The sequence below is a fragment of the Oncorhynchus gorbuscha genome, linkage group LG15 (assembly GCF_021184085.1).
Source record: "Oncorhynchus gorbuscha isolate QuinsamMale2020 ecotype Even-year linkage group LG15, OgorEven_v1.0, whole genome shotgun sequence".
In the NCBI taxonomy this organism is placed as follows: Eukaryota; Metazoa; Chordata; class Actinopteri; order Salmoniformes; family Salmonidae; genus Oncorhynchus; species Oncorhynchus gorbuscha.
Window position 1 is genome coordinate 15,091,870 of NC_060187.1, and position 14,090 is coordinate 15,105,959.

Consider the following 14,090-nt stretch of genomic DNA (forward strand, 5'->3'; position numbering starts at 1 on the left):
TGAATTGGAACTGCTGATATTATTTACTAAAATGATGAATTGATTGATACACACTTTTGCATGACCTGAAGTAGGCTAGCCTACTTTTACTCCAGCTTTGTTACAGCAATTAGAATAGGTTATTATGTATGTCTGCTATGCTAGTATAGCCCACCCATATGGGAATTAATAAATTAACTTCAAACACCATAGATAGACCGCAATGCATCACGTTTTCCTTGGTGGTTGCGCAAAGAACTGTGTATTTTCAACACGAGGTGGCGACACATCGAGCACTAATCAGAGCCAGATGGCTCGTGCGAGACGAGCCGCTCAGACAGACGTTTTGTGAGCGTGCGCTCAGAGCGGGAAAGAAGGCAGTGGGACTCCGGCGGTCAGAGAGAGGAGACAGGGAAATAAGAAAGTGGGACTCCGGCGGTCAGAGAGAGGAGACAGAAAAAGAAGACAGTGGGACTCCGGCGGTCAGAGAGAGGAGACAGGAAAAGAAGACAGTGGGACTCCGGCGGTCAGAGAGAGGAGACAGGAAAAGAAGACAGTGGGACTCCGGCGGTCAGAGAGAGGAGACAGGAAAAGAAGACAGTGGGACTCCGGCGGTCAGAGAGAGGAGACAGGAAAAGAGAGAGAACTTCGTGCGTTCTACTACACACAGTCACACGATAAGGACGAGTGCGTAGACAGTTATTATAGACATTTTTGGGTGTCTTCTTTTTAAATCAACGTTTGCACGTGAGATTACGGTTGTAGTGGGTGTAAAGGAACTAGAAAAGCATCGGAGGAATGTATCCAGCTCGAGCAACAGTGACCCACCGTCCCCCGAGATGTCAGCTCCACATTATCCGAACCATCGTGCTACTCCTGGCTGTCCTAGAGATGACTGCGACACGTAAGAATGTGACTTTATTACAGTGTTACAATGTCATATTATCTGAAACACACGCAAATTTGAATGCCATGCATTTTCATATTTGATGCCATTCGTATGATGATACATAGGCTATTGGTCACTAGCCTATCGATTTATTCGATTGACGTGTCTCTGCAAAATATTTCCTTTCCTCATTTTATTAGTTTTTTCCCCCCCGTTAATAAAACAAAATTCAGATGGTTATATGGACGTTCAATTCGTTGTTTTCTTGGACTTCGAAATAGGCTACTTGGTTCCACATACTATCTTCATTGATCAAGTATTGTTTACCGCCAAGTCGTTTATATTTTAAACAAAGCCAATTGAAACATTGATTTATAATCTCCAGTATATTGAAATACAAAAGGACTCTTCTTCTCCAGACATGATGAAGAGGATAACTATCTCAGTCCCAGCTGGAGGTCCATTTGTGATTTAAAGCAAACTCAGCAATACAATGCTGACTGATGCTGAGAGTAATGACGTTTTTCGAAAGGGAAGAAAATGTCTTTGTTGGAACAGACTCACTCTGTCAGAAATGTAAGGCTAATCACTGTAGTCAAATAACAAACAGTAGCCTAGCTAGACTTGTCGTGTGTCTAAAAGTATTGTCTTGCAACGTTGTCTTCTACAATCTCTATAGGCCTAGTACCTTGTCCTGCACACACTGGCAGTGAGGAAGTTAATTGATATATCATGTTGTTTACATTTCTGTCACAACAGTTGTGATTTCAGGGACATAAAGTGACTTTATAGCTAATAATATCCTTTCACTAAGTCATCACAAAGCCAAACAATCACTCTCCTCCCCACACTTAACCTGTGAAAGGTTATAAACATCCTGTGGCTTTATATAAGCTTTATAACAGCTGTCTAGCGGAGGCAGGTGCCCAGATGGTGTCAAGTAGTTTCCATTAGGGCCCGGAAATTGCCAGGGACCCCACGATATAATACTATCACGATACTTAGATTGCGATTCTAACGATCCTCGTGATTCTGTATGTGTTGCTATTCAATACTGTGATTTTATTGTGATTTGATGTTGTTCACCATATGTCTGCTGCAGAGGGACAAGAGAGCCAGGACACTAAGAGTGTTGATCAGTCATGGAAATACAAGTGCTAAAAACAAATTGTCCCCCTATTTAAAAAGTGCAGTTACAGCCAACTAAGGCAAAAATAATATTGCAATATTGTCAATATGATACATTGTTTCCCCTAGGATTTTTTTCCGCAGTGGTGGCAAAGTTATGGTGGGGGTGGGGGCTCAGTGGGCATGTGGGCATGGCCAATGGCGTGAACAATTTTAGAGGCCCTCCTCTTGGCCACAGATTTAGCTGTTTTGAAGTTAATTTCCTGCAATTCTACACATGACATGGGGCTGAGAGAAAATGTGCAGTTTTAAAGCTAATTGTTCTTATGCTATCTGAGTGACTCATTTTACATTGTCCCCGTCTGTTTAGTTTTTATTTTGGTGGTTGTTAGTTCTCAAAGATGATCTATGAAATACATAGCTCCATTATCCTTTCTATCAGGTTTTAGTAATTTTTAAAATTTAATTTAGTATTATTTTTACTCCCCTTTTTCTCCCCAATTTCATAGTATCCAATTGTTAGTAGTTACTGTCTTGTCTCATCGTTACAACTCCCGTACGGGCTCGGGAGAGACGAAGGTCGAAAGTCATGTGTCCTCCGAAACACAACCCAACCAAGCCGTACTGCTTCTTAACACAGCGAACATCCAACCCGGAAGCCAGCCGCACCAATGTGTCGGAGGAAACACTGTGCACCTAGCGACCTGATCAGCGTGCACTGTGCCCAGCCCGACAGGAGTCTAGTGCGTGATGAGACAAGGATATCCCTACCGGCCAAACCCTCCCTAACCTGGATGATGCTAGGCCATGATGCTAGGCCAATTGTGCCTCCCGGTCGCGGCCGGCTGCGACAGAGCCTGGGCTCAAACCCAGAGTCTCTGGTGGCACAGCTAGCACTGCGATGCAGTGCCTTAGACCACTGCGCCACCCGGGAGGCCCCTGGTTTTAGTAATTTAAGTTTTCACTGAAAATGTTTTACTATCCCATTTTTTTATCATATTTTTTGGGGTGGAAGCAACGATTTAGCAGCGGCGGCCCGCCACTGTTAAATGAATATAGGGGAAACACTGCGATACGATGCAATATATCGTCAAAAATAATATTTGATCGATTTTATTTCCCCATCACTAGTTTCCACAGTTTAAAAGTTCGGAAGAGACGTGCTGTCATTGGTCAATTTTGGTTTGCCCTCTTGTGAATTGAATAGGATTTTAGTTTGTTACCCAGTTTGTCTATGTGTTATTAATTGCCTGCTAGAGGATGTGTCTAGATTTGTTTGGATTACACCAGTCCTCCCTATTGGATTGGTATATTATTTACAAAGGTTGGAGGAGGCAGTAAGGCCATATTCTGACATGCCACTCTCTTAGACTAGTGTCAGGAGCCAGGAATGGTAATCCAAGACACATGACTGGATGAGTTATGTGTTCATCAAGTAGGATTTTATGATAGAACAGGAAACGGGGGGGGGGTCAAACCCTCGTAACCATTTCATATCTCCACTTCTTCAGCAGACTGGAAAAGGGGAGTGGAAAAGAAACACATTCTCAATCTGCCATGATACAGAGTCTCTTACATGTCATAACAGTCAGAGGGCTATCAATCATTTGGGTGGAACTGCCTCGGGTACAGATTTCAACAAGACAGAACTGTTGACACTAAAGGCACTTTGCCTCTGAAAAACCCTGTCTGGACTGCAGTCTCTGTCTCTAGCAGGAAGCCTCCTGTCCTCTTCCTCAGCTCTGATAGCTGAGCTCTTAGCCCCCTCTTCTCTCTCTCCTCCTAATGCATGGTACTGTAACTCAGCCATCCATTGCTGTATCTTTAAAAGCCTTCTCAGACGTTCAGGAATGTGAAGGAACTATATGTGTGAAACAGATGTAATGGTTGTAGTGTATGTACATGTGTGTGTGTGTGTTTGGGGTGTGTGTGTGTGTATGTGTGTGTGCCTTCGCCTGCATGCGTGTGTGTTTTGTGACAGTTTTGGTCCAGTGTGAAGCATCTGGAAAGATAATAAAGTCACACACCTTCTATGAATCAGTCCTCAGTCATAAATCATACACTTCTCAGCTGGTCCCTCGTTACTTTCAAACAACAGTGTGTAAAACATGTCATGCATTAGCAATTACCTACTTACCTTTTGTTATTCACATCATATGTTTGGCAAGTTTATATGGCTGTATTGCTCAACATGCACCATGTTTTGAAGATGATGTCTTGTCTTGGCTAATTGTTTAAGTGGTGGTTACTTACAGTAATAGATGGCTATACAATTCTTACTCAGTTATTATTTCGTGCAGTGTTATATTAAACGGATGGTCAGATATGAGAAGCAGAAATATGAACTTGAATGCACTATCAGGCATCCATTTTTAATTGAATTTGTTTACCCTCCCCACTGGGCACTCACTGGTTGAATCAACGTTGTTTCTGCATCATTTCAATGAAATTACGTTGAACCAACGTGGAATAGATGTTGAATTGACGTCTGTGCCCAGTGGGTCTCCTCAAGTTGTGGTTGTTGTGTGTTTGGGTTTGTAGTGTAACAACTGGCAGCAGCAGTAGAGCTACTGATTACTTTCATTACTGACTTCCGCTTGTGTTTCCCAGCGCAATGATATCATTAAATCAAATCAAATTGTATTTGTCACATGCGCCAAAAACAACAGGTTTATAGATCTTACCGTGAAATGCTTACTTATAAGCCCTTAACCTACAATGCAGTTCAAGAAATAGAGTTAAGAAAATATTTACGAAATAAACTAAAGACTGTAAGGAAAATGAGATCACAAGTGTTTCCTATCGATCTTTGATAGCATACCAGTGGCACTATTATTCCTGTAGACTGGCAACCAGGTATGTTAGGCTACTACTATCCAGTAGCCTAATTTAGTGAAGGAAAAAAACATAATTGTGGGTGGTTTTAATCCCAAATCTTTGACAAATGTGGGTGGTTTTGCAAAATAACCCAGAGGTTTGTTTGTTTAGATATTAGATTGTGATAAATAGGTTCTGTAAATTGCAATAGATTGCAGTTTTACTGTAAGTTATTCCTTCTTACAACCGCATGATATTTTCATCTTAAAGCCTTCTAAGAAACAACCCCCACAGAAAGCTACGCCTAGTGTTTTTCTGGTTGGGAGTCTTGACTCTTGGGAGACTATGATTCATTGAGGCTAAACATTGTTCACTCTCATTTCATATCCTCATTTGGTCTCTGCTCTCTCTCGGCTAGAGAGCGGGTTTGATCAAGTTTCTTCCCTGCGATCTGAAGCCAAGCATGGAACCCCCTTTCCTGCAATTACTGTCTGACTGCACTGCACAGTGGAGGTGAGGGCATGGCAGAGAGAACATCTCCTCTGGATATCTATGGACTCAAAGAGTGGTTGGCTTTTTGCTGTAGATTAAGAAGCATCCTCTTGGACATATTCTTTAGAGCTCGTAGTGGAGCTAAGGGCCTAACTTCCTTTACTTGTGTCAACAATTAGCATAAAAAATCAGTTCTTTGATAGAAGAACGACACTCATTATTTAAGTAAAGTGTGCATCAATGCACCTCATGGGTTGTGTAGGCTATGCACTAATGTAGGTATTAGGAAATGCCTTGTAGTAAAAAGAGATATACATTTTGACTTTTTAAATTACAATTTTCCTCGCTTAGTAGCATTTATCCAGGTTAAAACGTGGGGACCATGCTATATTTCATTTCACAGGAGTGGGAATGAAACATTACTTTTTAAATTCAGCTGTAAATGTGTCAGTGTAAATCTCTAAAACCTGTTTGCATTGCTTTCAGGACTTATGGTACCCCGTCGCATGCAGACTGGTAAATCTCTCACCGCCCACAATTAGGCCTTTGTACATTGCCACGCTGTCTTAGAGCTGATAAATACCCAATCTTAGCGGGCTTTTAAAAAATAAATAAATAAATGCTGCTTATCAGTCAAGAGAGGATTGTGACAGGCAGTGTCAAATTTCTCTCCATGAAGAAAAGCTTTAATTCAGAATTTCCCACAGCATCATATCCATCTTGGAACATTTCACTCATAAATGCTTCCCCAGAGCAGAGGAGAGGGGAGGAGTGATGAGAGGAGAGGAGAGGAGAGGAGAGGAGAGGAGAGGAGAGGAGAGGAGAGGAGAGGAGAGGAGAGGAGAGGAGAGGAGAGGAGAGGAGAGGAGAGAAGAGCAGAGGAGAGCAGAGCAGAGGAGAGGAGAGGAGAGGAGAGGAGAGGAGAGGAGGAGAGAGGAGGAGAGGAGAGGAGAGAGGAGAGGAGAGGAGAGGAGAGGAGAGGAGAGGAGAGGGGAAAAGAGCAGAGGAGAGCAGAGGAGATGAGAGAAGAAAAGAGCGGAGGAGAGCAGAGCAGAGGAGAGCGGAGGAGAGCAGAGCAGAGGAGAGGAGAGGAGAAAAGAAAAGAGGAGGAGAGGAGAGGAGAGGAGAGGAGAGGAGAGAGGAGAGGAGAGGAGAGGAGAGGAGAGGAGAGGAGAGGAGAGGAGAGGAGAGGAGAGGAGAAAATAGCAGAGCAGAGGAGAGGAGAGGAGAGGAGAGGAGAGGAGAGGAGAGCAGAGCAGAGGAGAGCAGAGGAGAGCAGAGGAGAGCGGAGGAGAGGAGAGGAGAGGAGAGGAGAGCAGAGCGGAGGAGAGGAGAGATAAGAAGAGAAGAGAAGAAAAGAGCAAAGGAGAGGAGAGCAGAGGAGAGGAGAAGAGAGGAGAGGAGAGCAGAGGAGAGGAGAAGAGAGGAGAGGAGAGCAGAGGAGAGGAGAGGAGGAGAGGAGAGCAGAGGAGAGGAGAGCAGAGGAGAGCAGAGGAGAGGAGAAGAGAGGAGAGGAGAGGAGAGCGGAGGGAGAGCAAAGGAGAGGAGAGCAGAGGAGAGGAGAGCATAGGAGAGTAGAGGGGAGAGGAGTGGAGTGGAGTGGAGAGCAGAGGAGTGGAGAGCAGAGGAGAGGAGAGGAGAGGGGAGAGGAGAGGAGTGGAGTGGAGAGCAGAGGAGTGGAGAGCAGAGGAGAGGAGAGCGGAGGAGAGCAAAGGAGAGGAGAGGAGAAAAGAGGAGAGGAGTGCAGAAGAGAGCAGTAGAGAGGGGAGGAGAGGAGAGCAGAGCAGAGGAGAGGAGAGGGGGTAGAGAGAGAGGATGAGATAGGAGAGGAGAGGAGAAGGGGCAGAGAGAGAGAGAGAGAGAGAGAGAGAGAGGAGGAGATAGGAGAGGAGAGGAGAAGGGGCAGAGAGAGAGAAGAGGAGATAGGAGAGGAGAGCAAAGGAGAGGAGAGGAGAAAAGAGCGGAGGAGAGCAAAGGAGAGGAGAGCAGAGGAGAGGAGAGCATAGGAGAGTAGAGGGGAGAGGAGAGGAGTGGAGAGCAGAGGTGTGGAGAACAGAGGAGAGGAGAGCGGATGAGAGCAAAGGAGAGGAGAAAAGAGGAGAGGAGTGCAAAAGAGAGCAGTAGAGAGCAGAGGGGAGGAGAGGAGAGGAAAGCAGAGTAGAGGGGAGAGGAGAAAAGAGGAGAGGAGCGCAGAAGAGAGCAGTAGAGAGCAGAGGGGAGGAGAGGAGAGCAGAGGAGAGGAGAGCAGCGGAGAGCAGAGGAGAGAAGAGCAGAGGAGGGTAGTGACAGAACAGAGGAGAGCAGAGGAGGGTAGAGACAGAACAGAGAAAAGCAGAGGAGGGTAGAGACAGAACAGAGGAGAGCAGAGGAGAGTAGAGACAGAACAGAGAAGAGCAGAGGAGGGTAGAGACAGAACAGAGGAGAGCAGAGGAGGGTAGAGACAGAACAGAGGAGAGCAGAGGAGGGTAGAGACAGAACAGAGGAGAGCAGAGGAGGGTAGAGACAGAACAGAGGAGAGCAGAGGAGAGCCAGAGCAGAGGAGAGTAGAGAGCAGCGGTGTTGGTGACTGGTGATGGGGTTAATGTTGAACCACACATTGGCCTTGGCTGGCTGGCTGGCTCATATATCTGATAAACGGTCTGTCTGAGGAAAGGTAGCCAGGCCCCTCACTGCCACCCATGACATCAGGGCTTTGGATGGGGAAGCCTTGGCACTTGGCAGGCACCCGCTGCGCCACTCCTAGCCGTTAAACTAAAATCATACAAGGATCACTCTCCTTCTGTCTCACCCCCCGCCCCTCAATTCAATTTCAATTTAAGGGCTTTGTTGGCATGGGAAACATGTTAACATTGCCAAAGCAAGTGAAGTAGACGATATACAAAAGAGAAATAAACATATAAAATGTACAGTGTAAACTCATAGAAGTTCCAAAAGAATAAAGAGAATAAAGCCTCTTTCTTTCTCTCCCACCCCCCTTTCTCTCTATCTCTCTCTCTCTCTCTCTCTCTCTCTCTCTCTCTCTCTCTCTCTCTCTCTCTCTCTCTCTCTCTCTCTCTCTCTCTCTCTCTCTCTATATATATATATATATATATATATATATATATATATATTTTAAAAATATATATATATATTTTTCTTCTTTCCAAACTCATCCCAGGATCACTCTCTTGCTGTCCCTCTCTATTTCTCTTTTCTTTCCCTTTCAAATCAATTCAAAGTTTATTTGACACGTGCGCCGAATACAACAGGTGTTAGGCTCTAACCAATAGTGCAAAAAAGGTATTAAGTGAACAATAGGTAAGTAAGGAATAAAAAATAACAGTAAGAATACAGTGAAAAATAACAGTAGCGAGGCTATAACAGCAGCAAAGCTACATACAGACACCGGTTAGTTGGGCTGATTGAGGTAGTATGTACATGTAGATATGGTTAAAGTGACTATGCATATATAATGAACAGAGAGTATCTGTATGGTAAAAGAAGGGTTGGCGGGTGGTGAGACACAATGCAGATAGCCCAGTTAGCCAATGTGCGGGAACACTGGTTGGTCGGGCCAATTGAGCTAGTATGTACATGAATGTATAGTTAAAGTGACTATGCATATATGATATATGATAAACAGAGAGTAGCAGTAGCGTAAAAGAGGGGTTGGGGGGGACACACAGTGCAAATAGTCCAGGTAGCCATTATATTACCTGTTCAGGAGTCTTATGGCTTGGGGGTAAAAATTGTTGAGAAGCCTTTTTGTCCTAGACTTGGCATTCCGGTATTGCTTGCCATGCGGTAGTAGAGAGAACAGTCTATGACTGGGGTGGCTGGGGTCTTTGACAATTTTTAGGGCCTTCCTCTGACACCGCCTGGTGTAGAGGTCCTGGATGGCAGGCAGCTTAACACCAGTGATGTGCTGGGCCGTACGCACTACCCTCTGTAGTGCCTTGCGGCCGGAGGCCGAGCATTTGCCGTACCAGGCAGTGATGCAACCAGTCAGGATGCTCTCGATGTTGCAGCTGTAGAACCTTTTGAGGATCTCAGGACCCATGCCAAATCTTTTTCGTTTCCTGAGGGGGAATAGGCTTTGTCGTGTCCTCTTCATGAGTTTCTTGGTGTGTTTGGACCATTCTAGTTTGTTGGTGATGTGGACACCAAGGAACTTGAAGCTCTCAATCTGCTCCACTACAGCCCAGTCGATGAGAATGGGGACGTGCTCGGTCCACAATCATCTCCTTAGTCTTGGTTACGCTGAGGGATAGGTTGTTATTCTGGCACCACCCGGCCAGGTCTCAGACCTCCTCCCTATAGGCTGTCTCGTCATTGTCGGTGATCAGGCCTACCACTGTTGTGTCTTCTGCAAACTTAATGATGGTGTTGGAGTCGTGCCTGGACCTGCAGTCGTGGGTGAACAGGGAGTACAGGAGGGGAATGAGCACGCACCCCTGGGGAGCTCCAGTGTTGAGGATCAGCGTGGCAGATGTGTTGCTACCTACCCTCACCACGTGGGTGCGGCCCATCAGGAAGCCCAGGATCCAGTTGCAGAGGCAGGTCTTTAGTCCAAGGATCCTTAGCTTAGTGATGAGCTTTGAGGGTACTATGGTGTTGAACGCTGAGCTGTAGTCAATGAATAGCATTCTCACATAGGTGTTCCTTTTGTCCAGGTGGGAAAGGGCAGTGTAGAGTGCAATAGAGATTGCATCATCTGTAGATCTGTTTGAGCGGTATGCAAATTGGAGGGGTCTAGGGTTTCTGGGATAATGGTGTTGATGTGAACCATTACCAGCCTTTCAATGCTCTTCATGGCTACGGACGTGAGTGCTACAAGTCTGAAGTCATTTAGGCAGGCTGCCTTCGTGTTCTTGGGCACAGGGACTATGGTGGTCTGCTTGAAACATGTTGGTATTACAGACTCAATCAGGGACATGTTGAAAATATCAGTGAACACACGCCCCGCAGCCTTGTGAATGTTGACCTGTTTAAAGGTCTAACTCACGTCTGCTACGGAGAGCGTGATCACACAGTGGTCCGGAACAGCTGATGCTCTCATGCATGCCTCAGTGTTGCTTGCCTCGAAGCGAGCATAGAAGTGATTTACCTCGTCTGGTAGGCTCGTGTCACTGGGCAGCTCGCGGCTGTGCTTCCCTTTGTAGTCTGTAATAGTTTGCAAGGCCTGCCACATAAGACGAGCATCAGAGCCGATGTAGTATGATTCAATCTTAGCCCTGTATTGATGCTTTGCCTGTGTGATGGTTTGTAGCAGGGCATAGCATGATTTCTTATAAGCTTCCGGGTTAGAGTCCTGCACGTTGAAAGTGGCAACTCTACCCTTTAGCTCAGTGCAAATGTTGCCTATAATCCACGGCTTCTGGTTGGGGTATGTACGTACAGTCACTGTGTGGACAACGTCCTTGATGCACTTATTGATAAAGCTAGTGACTCAATGTCATCTGAAGAATCCCGGAACATGTTCCAGTCTGTGATAGCAAAACAGACCTGTAGTTTAGCATCGGCTTCATCTGACCACTTTTCATCATAGATCGAGTCACTGGTGCTTCCTGCTTTAATTTTAGCTTGTAAGCAGGAATCAGGAGGATAGAGTTGTGGTCGGATTTACCAAATGGAGGGCGAGGGAGAGCTTTGTACGCGACTCTGTGTGTTGAGTACAGGTGATCTAGAATTTTTTCCCCTCTGGTTGCACATTTAACATGTTGATAGAAATTAGGTAGAATTGATTTAAGTTTCCCTGCATTAAAGTCTCTGACCACTAGGAGCGCTGCCTTTGGGTGAGTGGTTTCCTGTTTGCTTATTTCCTTATACAGCTTGACTGAGTGTGGTCTTAGTGCCAGCATCTGTCTGTGGTGGTTAATAAACAGCCACAAAAAGTATAGCTGAAAATTCCCTAGGCAAGTAGTGTGGCCTGCAATTTATCACAATATCCTCTACTTCAGGCGAGCAAAATCTGGAGAGTTCCTTAGATTTCGTGCACCAGCTGTTGTTTACAAATATGCACAGACCACCCCCGTCTTACCGGAGTGTGCTGTTCTATCCTCCCTGTGCAGTGTATATCCCGCTAGCTGAATATCCATGTCGTCATTCAGCCACGATTCCGTGAAACATAGGATATTACAGTTTTTTATGTCCGTTGCTAGGATATTAGTGATCATACCTTGTCTAATTTATTGTCCAATGGTTGCATTTTGGCGAGTAATATTGACTGTAACGGCAGCTTTCCCACTCGCCTTCGGCAGATCCTAACGAGGCATCCCGCTCGGTGTCCTCTGTGCCTGCATCTCTTCCACTTGCAAATAATTGGGATGTTGGCCTTGTCAGGTGTTTGGAGTATGTCCTGTGCGTCTTGCTTACTGAAGAAAAAACCTTTGTCTAATCCGAGGTGAGTGATCGCTGTCCTGATATCCTGAAGCTCAAAAACCCCCACATAATAGCACAATTGGTTGGGAGCACGGGAAACTGCTGCCATTTCTTCCGGTGCCATTTTGCCATCACTCCATCTTTCTCTTTTTGTCTTTAATTTCTGTCCCTCTTCTTCATGGTGTAGCAGCCCTACTGTACCTGACTCGTGTAGTACTGTACCTGACTCGTGTAGTACTGTACCTGACTCGTGTAGTACTGTATCTGACTCTTGTAGTGTTCAGTTTGGCCATGGATCCACGCTTGGCTGCTGTTATCTGAGTTGACTGACAGGCTGTTCTTGGCATGGCTGTGTGTGTTTACTCACTGAGTTCTGAGTGAGAGGAAAAAGGCAGAAAGGAATGGTTGTTCAGCGACAGCTTTGGGCTTTCCCAATCCAGCTCCTGTTCTGTTCTCTCCCCTACCTCAGACCTTCTGCTGGGGGCTGTGAAAACCACTGAACCATCAGTTTAGTCCCATGAATTAGAAATGTGTTACAAAGCCTCACTTTATATTGATTAATAGCATATACTGTATCAAACCACAAAGGTTTCACTCCATGGTAGAATCCTGTTTTTTAAGCATTTGTCATGATTCTGTGGTAATGTTCTCGATTTATGCTGAAAGGTCATGTTTATTTCCCTCTTGACAGCTCTTACTCTCTCTTTTATTTCTGTTTTTCTCTTTGTCTTTCTATTTATCTCGCTCTTTCTCTCTCTCTCTCTCTCTCTCTCTCTCTCTCTCTCTCTCTCTCTCTCTCTCTCTCTCTCTCTCTCTCTCTCTCTCTCTCTCTCTCTCTCTCTCTCTTTCTCTCACATGTTGAGTCGAGGTAGCACTCTCCTCTCTACAGGTGTTTCTGATGAGAATAGCGTCTGTCCAACTAACTTCCCATGAACACTCTGTGCTAAAACAGGCCAGATTGCAGGAAATGTAATTTTACGGGCGTCTAATGATTTGTGTTGGTTACGGAGCTATGTTAGGGCAACGTTTCCTTATTGACCATGTTTCCCTATTGCCACAGTCTCTGAGAGCAGAGGGGGGGACGTAGGGGTACGAGGGCAAAGTTGATTTGGAGGTACACTGTACTATACCTTTTTTGGTGCTTTTTTGTTCTATATAAAGCTAGTATCCTGACATGACAAAGTAGATTCAAGACTTAACATGTGAAGCCGACTTTGCAGACTGTGTGTGTCTGAGTGTGTCTATGTCCCTGTGTGTGTCTCTCTCTCCTAGCCCTAGATGTATGGCTGTCTGGGTTCATTGCGAGGCTAGAGTCTAAACATGCATGACCCTGCTTGGCCTCCACATTAAGCTGTTTAGGAATTCTCCACCTCTATTCACCCCTGTTTGTTTAACATACAAAAGTGTGTTTAACTCTCCTTCTTTATTGGTTGGTAATTACTATCAGTAGCCATAGAAACTATAATCCTGTTGTAGTCTGAAGTCTAGGAATTCTCCTCTCTTTGAAGATTAGTTCTTTTAAAGAGGGTTAGGTCTAAGCCAGTGGTTGAACAAGCCGACTCTGGACACCGAATGCACCATGTAATTTATGCTTTTGCAGATCTATGAGACATTTATAACGGGATTGGGAAAGTCTAGGCCGTTCTTATCCCACTGTTCTGGAATGATAATTGATGCTTGGTCGATTTGTTTTGCTTCTGTGCATCAAAGGAGGGATGACCAATGTTGCGTCATGAGTAATCCGCCTCTGTCTTGGGACACCTGGAAGAGTTTGTGTAGTTTGAGAAAGAGGATGTTTCTTCTCTGCTGTAGACTCTTAACCCATCAAATGAGCATTGATTGGAGGAAGTCAGTTGAATATTTGGTTGTGAAACAAATATAGAGTATTAATTTACTGACCGAGTCCCTTTGGAAGAGAGGAAGGGAAGGGGAAAATGGCGGTAGGAGAGAACACAGGAGACCAGTGATAGCCGGGCAGTGGCACACATTTCAGAATATGTTTCAAATAAACGCCGGATCTAAATGAATTGTTTACGAGGTTACCATGAATTACCATGAATTGTTTACGAGGTTTAATGTTTGATTTGTTGCATTAAATAATTCAGTAATATGACTCTAAAAAATATGGTAATCATCCATTTTTATTACAGGTTGACCGATTAATCGGCGTGGGCGATTAATTAGGTCTGATTTCAAGTTTTTATAACAAACGGTAATTAGCATTTTTGGATGCCGATTATGGCCGATTACATTGCACTCCACGGGTAGACTGCGTGGCAGACTGACCACCTGTTATGCGAGTGCAGCAATGAGCCAAGGTAAGTTGCTAGCTAGCATTAAACTTATCTGATGAAAAACAATCAATCTTAACATAATCACTAGTTGATGATATTACTAGTTTAACTAGCTTGTCCTGCGTTGCATA

The 14,090-nt window shown here is 44.9% G+C and overlaps 1 protein-coding gene across 1 annotated transcript in view; it reads left to right on the plus strand.

The window, feature by feature from the left end:
- Positions 1 to 354: 354 nt before the first annotated feature.
- Positions 355 to 14,090, plus strand: part of ror1 (receptor tyrosine kinase-like orphan receptor 1) — a 313,742-nt gene continuing 300,006 nt past the window's right edge. The window contains exon 1 of the mRNA XM_046300198.1: positions 355 to 883. Within this exon, the coding sequence (XP_046156154.1) occupies positions 778 to 883 (106 nt within the window). The 5' untranslated portion in view covers positions 355 to 777. The remainder of the gene's footprint in view (positions 884 to 14,090) is intronic.